Below are 7,545 nucleotides of genomic sequence, written 5' to 3' on the forward strand. Positions count from 1 at the left end.
TCCTGCCTCTTTTTTTTTTTTTTTGGTTAATTTCTTGTGATTTTGGTATTTTCTTTCACTAAAGTGCTAAGTGGGATTAGGTGAAATAAATTCTTATTTGTAAAGTATGCCAAAGGATTCTTAAAAATGATGGTGCCTCACAGATTGAAAGCAGAGTTCTTATTAACGATGTCCACAGACAAATTCTGTCATTAGCTCAGAGGGCCCAGCAGTTTTGGATTGTCAGTGAAATGACTGGGCTGGTAAGATGGATAAAATTGGGATTTAGGGGGACCCTGCTCTCCAGGAAATTCTCCAAGTCTTAACTTATCCAGATCCCTAAAGTGAACATGAAGCTTCAGTTTCAAATTGAATACATTTTTTTCCATCCATGGATTGGCTTGTTTTGTTCAGTTTTACTTTGAGTATTTGAGGTTGTCTTTTCGACGTAGTAGTTAAACCCACGACTTCCTTTCTCGTAAAACCAAAACAAAAAGGCTTTCTATTCAGGCGCCTTCTGGGTGTGCACATGTGTGATACACACCTGGGATCAAAGCTGTCTATAAAAAGTCCTTGATTCTGTGTGGGTTCAAACATATTTCAAAGCTTCAGGATCCTGAAAGGTTTCACTCTGCTTCCTAAGGACCTGGACGTGGCTCCCGTAAAGCAATGGCTTGCCTTGGATTCCAGAGGCCTGAGGCTGGCTTGGAGCCAGCTTCCAGGGCCTGGTCCTGCACTGCCCTGCTTTCTCTTCTCTTCATCCCCATCTTCTCCAAAGGTGAGTGGAGATTTCTGGAGCATGAAGGTGGAGGAGGTGTTTCTCCCACCTGGGTTTCATTTCTTTCAGCAGTTCAGGGCAGTGATTTATAGCAGAAACAAAAGGTAAAGGTGAATCTCCTGTCCCCTGGCCGGGGTGGCTCTGCGTTCCGAGGCAAGCAGGGGACAGGTGGAAGCAGCCAGTAAGCAAAGCTATAGCTCATTGCAGAGTACCAGGTTTTTAGCAGGGGATGAATGAACACATGTGAGTTGGTTTGGGAGACACGGGCCATTTCAGACTCTTCAATAACATTAGGAAAAAAAATACTCTAAAATTAAATGATTTAAAAGGGAAAAACATCCACAGTCCTAAATGCGTGTGAGCTTGGTATCAGGGAATTTCAAGATTTCCCTCTTATAAAAATGGATTTAGGCAAATCACAGGAAGTGTTTTTTTTTCTATATAATTCAAAGTTTTAAGGTCTTCCAATTCATTAATTTTATACGCTGATTAGCTAACTTTTTTAAAATTTAAGGAAATTTTGGGAAGAATGCCTTCATTATTCAATTCAAGGTCCTAAAGCAGATCCTGTTGATTTTATTAACCAGTTAGCCAATTATTTATAGATTTTTTTGCCAATTTTATAAAATAAAATAAATAAAAATGAAAGAAGCAAGGAAGAAAAAAGGGAAAAGAGAGAAATGTAGGAAGGAAATAAGGAAGGAAGGAAGTCATCAATCTTATTTGGGGTAAGATGCTCAATTGCCTGACCTACATGTGCATTTCAGAGGCAGACCTTTAGTTTCAGATAAAATAAAGCTCTTTAGAGATCGGTACCCAGTTTGTTCCATGGCTTGAACTGATGAGTGCTTCCATTGAATCTCAACTTTCTCTCTCTCTCTTTCTCTCTCCAGACATTTTTAGTTAAGAAAACTGTGTGGTTAGTATGAAGGAAGTACTCAAAAGATATTTGATGATTTAAATTTTATTGGAAAAGAAATAGTCATGTATACTTTCTTATTTTTTATATTTTGAATATGTTGAGATTAATGCCATTGGAAGTATTTCAATTTCCTTTTTAGGAAATTTATCTCATCCTGTAAATAGGCTCCTCACATGTTGGATATTGGAAAATGTGACCAGATTTAGTGATGATAAGGACAAGCTTACCTGGGGGAGGGCAGGAAATTTGGTCCTGTTTAGGCTTAGAGTTGATACAATCAAGTGTTCATTGGGCAGTATATACCTACTGCTCCCAGGCACTGGAGGCAGAAAAGAGGGGAGATATGATTAGCTCACAAAAAAAGTTAATTTGGGGCAGAACTTCTTAAACACTGCAGTGGAGTTACTATAGGGAAAAGGATGCTCAGAGGGCATCTCTGATAGGAAGAAATAAAGTTTGGCAAGGCGACTCTTGTCTTATCAGCTAGGGATGCTAAAATAGCAATGGTAATGGCTGCTGCCATATTGTTGTCTTTCCTGAGGACAAATGTTGTCCTGTACAGGTGCTTGGGGGAAGGGACTAGTTTGTCTACTACAGGGTGATTTATAGACAGAAAAGGTTGTCTCAGAAACTTCATCCCGCAATGGAAGATTGGAACTGCATAATGGAGGAATTGAATGTTCTTTTATTTTATTTGCTTTTGCAATCCATGTTAGTAAAGCATCAAAGTGTTTGAGCTGATGAGTGAATGACATTGCTTAACTTAAATTTTGGATATCACTTTCAATATTGACTGGAGAGAGGCCTTATTAATTACAAAAAAGGCTAATTAGACATAAAGCCACTGTTTTTTAGATGTTGGAAGCCTCTTTGTATGGAGAAATGGCCTCCCTTATCTTCTAGAAGAAGAACAAAAGAGTAGGAGAGCCTTCAAGTGGAGGAGAGAGGGAGGGTGGAAGAGGTGGTGATAGTAGCAGGGGAAGCCCACAGAAGTTAACAGCAGGGTTGCCTCAACCCAGAGAGGAAACGACCTGGTGCCCTTGGCTCTGTGGCTTCCTCATCTAACAGCACACGCCATGGTACAGCAATAAAGCCAGGGAAGAGGTTGGACAGTGCAGAGAGCCCAGGTTCTGCTGTTCCTGGGTAGTAGAGGTACAGAGTCAGTTAGATAAGCAGCAGGAGGTTTTGAGGTATGCTTTGAGAGATTAAACAAGATTCTGTGCTTCACCCTCCAGAAATTCCCCTAGTACTCATATTCGAGTCACTGAGCTGTGTAGTTCTATTATGACCTTAGGATTCTGGAGTATGTAGGCACTTTGATATTGTGTGGTCTACTCCCCATCTTACTATATGTGAAAAAAATGAAGGGGAGGAGTGACTTTCCAAAATGACATATTTTATGATAGAGCCAGGTCTTATCACATTAGCGCTCTTCTTGCCATGACTACCTACTATAATTTCTTCAAGAAATTATATGCCATTGAGGACCCATCTTTAAGGGGCATAGCTGGAAGACGGCTGAGTGATGGAGGGAATGGATAGAGAGGGAGAGGGTAGGGGAAGGTGGTGGGCTTGTTGAAGGGGGAGCTACGGACTGGGAGGTGAAGCCAGTGGGGGCTCATCAAAGATAAACCTTGCCAGGTGCTTGGAATGGGCCAGGGATGCACCTGAGTTCATTGAGTTTCCTTTGGCCTTTCCATGTTAGCGATGCACGTGGCCCAGCCTGCGGTGGTGCTGGCCAGCAGCCGGGGAGTTGCCAGCTTTGTGTGTGAGTATGCAGCTTTTCACAAAGCCACGGAGGTCCGGGTGACAGTGCTGCGGCAGATAGCCAGCCAAGTGACTGAGGTCTGTGCCACAACGTACACAGTGGAGAATGAGTTGACTTTCCTAGATGACTCCAGCTGCTCTGGCACATCCAGTGGAAACCAGGTGAATCTCACTATCCAAGGACTGAGGACTGCAGACACTGGGCTCTACATCTGCAAGGTGGAGGTCATGTACCCACCACCATACTATATGGGCCTGGGCAACGGAACCCAGATTTATGTCATTGGTAAGCAAAGCCACTTCACCAAGTTGACACTTTGCATTGCTGTCTTTGTACAAAAATAGTTTGTTCCTTAATTTCAAGGTGATTCATTTTTAGGATTTATGAAAATTCTCCTTAAGAGCTCTCTCCCATACAATTATTCTGAATACAAAAGAAGATGAGTTGGGGAAGGTGCTTTTCTCCTGTTAACAGAGTGATATAGTACTCACTCTGTTAGATCCATCATGAAGTTTGGCCTTATGCCTTTGATCTAACACTCTGAGGACGTAGTCATATCTGTGGGCTTACCAATACAATTTAGGGCTAAACTGCAAGATCTAGAAGCTCCAACTTCTTTTCACTCTTGGGGGAAGCAAGGCCTGAAAGTTTAAAACTATCTCAGGGAGGCTCTGCTTTGTTTTCTGTTGCAGAACCAGAACCATGCCCAGATTCTGACTTTCTTCTTTGGATCCTTGCAGCAGTTAGTTCGGGGTTGTTTTTTTACAGCTTCCTCGTCACAGCTGTTTCTTTGAGTAAAATGGTGAGTGTGATACTGACCAGGCTCCATGATTAATGGGGTCGTCTTCAGTGTTATCTACTGACCAAATGTTGGTGTCAGATTCAATTTTTTTTAAAAAAATATATGAAGCAATAAATGAAGAGGAGGAAGGACAGTGGTAAAGAACACACTAGCACTAAGCATTGGCCTTTGAGGTTTCAGGATGACTAAGATTGCAGATGAGTGTGTTTGACATTGAATGTTTGTGTGCTTCTGAACAGGGTTTCAGTTTGAGTAACTGAACAATATGGGGCAGCTGTTTTGTTCTTTACCTTCATGACATTTATACTTGAGTTAATAACCCTGAAATACTTATAGATTATGTTGGGCCACATGTTGCTAATGAGGATCACCTGGATTGGTTTCTATTCTCCTCCTAAATGTCCTGTGCTTCGCCTGGAAACCATATTCTGTTGCCATACTTATGCCCTCCTTGTCTGAGCTGTAGCTGCCCCTGTTATCCAGTCTAACATACATAGATGTCTTGGTCTCCACTCCAGTTCAGAAAATGAAAGTCCCCGTTATGATTTACTACAATGGTTGATGGTGGAGGAGAGAGAAGTATGGAATCAGGACTCCTGTCAAGATTCCTAACAGTTTGTTTCAGTCAACTTTGTCTAAAGCTGACTTTCTCATCACAAATCCATTTTCTCTCCTTCTTTTTCCTCCTCCTCCTCCTCCTTCTGGTTCCCCTTTCCCTTTCCCTCCTCCTCTTCCTCCTCTGCCTTCCCCTTCCCCTTCTCCTCCTCCTCCTTCTTCTCCTCCTCTTCTTGCTGTCCCCCTCCGCCACACACATACGCAAATGAAGACACTATTCAAAGAGCCTCTACTCTACATGATAGTGATGTTTTGTTGTTATGGGTTCTTCCTGCCTCATTTGCTACAAAGTACCACACAGACTATCAGACTGGACCTCATTTGACCAAGGTGATAAAAAAAGACAGAGAAAAAGTAATAAAAAGCATATGAGGACTGGAGATAAGATATGGAGCTCTTCCACAGGATAGGTAAACTTGATTATCTTATTAACTTGGTTCCTCCACAGACAAGATCTTGTCTATTATTGTAGGAATTCTGGGTGTTTTCTGTGAAGTTTTCTCAAAACCTCTTTTTTTTTTCTTCTGTCTTCCAGCTAGGGAAAATGGCTGTTCTTTTATGTCTAAATTCCAGAATTATTTATCTAAAATGAAATTCAATAGCTGAATCAAGAGAATTTCCTTGACTTTCTAATTCTGTACACAGTGAACATTCATTTTCATTGGGGTAGGGACCCCAATAGGTGCTGAGAAATATTATGGCTAGAAGTGGCTTCTATATTCTTTGATAATAATTACTGTTTCTTTTTGTGTTTAACAGTTGAAGAAAAGAAGCCCTCTTACAACAGGGGTCTATGTGAAAATGCCCCCAACAGAGCCAGAATGTGAAAAGCAATTTCAACCTTATTTTATTCCAATTGAGAGACCTTTGTGAAGAAAGAAAGACTGTATTTCAACTTCTAAGAGCTGAGACAATTTTAACTTTTCTTTTCCTTTTTAACTATCCAGCTATTTTTTAAAAATTTTGTGGTGTATTCTGGAGAGGAATTTGTCTTGCTTTAACATAAAGCTGGATATAGAACTCACATTAAACATACTACAATTTAAATCAAAGGAGCAAGAAAATGGAGCCAAGATGTTTCTATCACATCAGACCCAATTTTAGCAAAAGAATCACTTGGGAGTGATGTGAGGATACAGCATTATGATGTGGGGATCAGTGAACTAAGGGAATGACAGTGCAAAGGGAGAGGACTAGACTGTACACACCTTGTATTTATGAGTGAGATGTTTGTAGCTGAAATGATCTTTAAAATTTTTTTTTCTGTGTTATTTCTCTTAGCAAATATATAATTACATGAAGTTTTTTTTTTTTTTTAAAAAAAACATTCACTTGACTATGTTTTAGCCAGTGATTCCAAAGGTTATATTGTACCAATATGTATTTTTTTTAAATAGTATTGTGCATGAAGGTTACATGTGCTTTTGTGTATTTGGTAATGGTTTGAATATAAACACTATATGACAGTGTCTTCCCACTATGGGTTCTGGGGGAAGTTTGTGGAGGATCTCAGGACACTAATACACCAGGTAGAAGACAGTCACTTGCTAACTAGCTTGGAAACTAGGTGAGGTTGTGGCAGTACTCAGATGCACTAAATTGGTGTTGACATGAGCTTTGAGGTTTTATAACAGCTTCTTTTAATGATGTATAAGGAAGCCAAAACTGGGGTATGTGTGTTAACCTGAAAGGACACTGTTGTCAAGACAGTGGCTCACTCCAGGAAAGCCATAGGCATGACCTCCTAAGAAGCTCCAGTTCCATGGGCCCAATTCCTTACAGATGCATAGTTAATGCCACAGACAGAAGAAAGCAGCAGTTGGCAGAATGGGGTGCATGAAAGTTTCTGAAAACTAACATTGTTGGTGTTTTTTAACTCAATATTTTCCATGAAAATGCAACAACGTGTATAATATTTTTAATTAAATAAAAGTGTTTGGTGGTTGTTTTAAAGAGTTGTCTTTATCATCCTTGTATTTGAATGTTGTGTTTGAGTTTGGTTTTGATTAGTTCAACTGTGTCTCCAATGTTAGAAGTACTGTGAAAAAAAAATAGAAAGAAACAAAAGGGCAAATAATGCTTCATAAGTCAGCCTTGCACCAGTTAATTTCCTGCAAGCCATTTTTGGGAAGATTTCTTCCTTTTCCTTTCTGATTTCTCTGATTTAGGATATAATGTGGGTTAACACAGATTTAGTAGTCCTATAAAGGTTACATGGCATGCTCTTTAACCCAGGTTCTTCACCTCCTTTTCCTTGCTCAGGGTTTTCTCAGCTCCACTCACAACTATTCCACTTGCCATGGCAACTCCAGGATTATCATTGTGCCCCTTGCAGCCATTTTGATCTGCCTTCATGGTAATTGAAGCTTTCCACTGTGGCATCAAGTGGAGTATTTTGCAAATGTGGGTGAAACACCCCTGTCATTATATGTTGCTATCACCTGGTAAGACCGGGACCTGGCTCACAGAGGTCTTTCTGGTTCTTGGTTAACCAATTCATAGCCACAATCTACTTGGTTTTCACTTTAGGTTTCTTGTTCTTGACCTTCACATCCTGTTGTTGTCTTGCATGACTCTCAGTGTGGTCAGGGACCACCTGTAATCAAATACACTGGATCACGTAGCTCACGGATTTGTACTTAATAACCCCAGCTGCATTGAATCAGAATCTTTGGGTGGTG

The 7,545-nt window shown here is 40.5% G+C and overlaps 1 protein-coding gene across 2 annotated transcripts; it reads left to right on the forward strand.

The window, feature by feature from the left end:
* Window positions 1-209: 209 nt before the first annotated feature.
* Ctla4 (cytotoxic T-lymphocyte associated protein 4) lies at window positions 210-6,817 on the forward strand. Of its 2 annotated transcripts, XM_005335088.2 has the most exons (4): window positions 210-757; window positions 3,385-3,732; window positions 4,140-4,249; window positions 5,624-6,817. In XM_005335088.2, exons 1-4 carry the CDS (start codon window positions 649-651, stop codon window positions 5,735-5,737), a joined length of 681 nt encoding a protein of 226 aa, XP_005335145.1. In that variant the 5' UTR covers window positions 210-648; the 3' UTR covers window positions 5,738-6,817. The 2 variants fall into 2 exon arrangements, with proteins under 2 accessions (XP_005335145.1, XP_005335146.1); XM_005335089.3 differs by lacking the exon at window positions 4,140-4,249.
* The last annotated feature ends 728 nt before the right edge of the window (window positions 6,818-7,545 follow it).

Source organism: Ictidomys tridecemlineatus, chromosome 7, assembly GCF_052094955.1.
Source record: "Ictidomys tridecemlineatus isolate mIctTri1 chromosome 7, mIctTri1.hap1, whole genome shotgun sequence".
NCBI classification, from domain to species: domain Eukaryota; kingdom Metazoa; phylum Chordata; class Mammalia; order Rodentia; family Sciuridae; genus Ictidomys; species Ictidomys tridecemlineatus.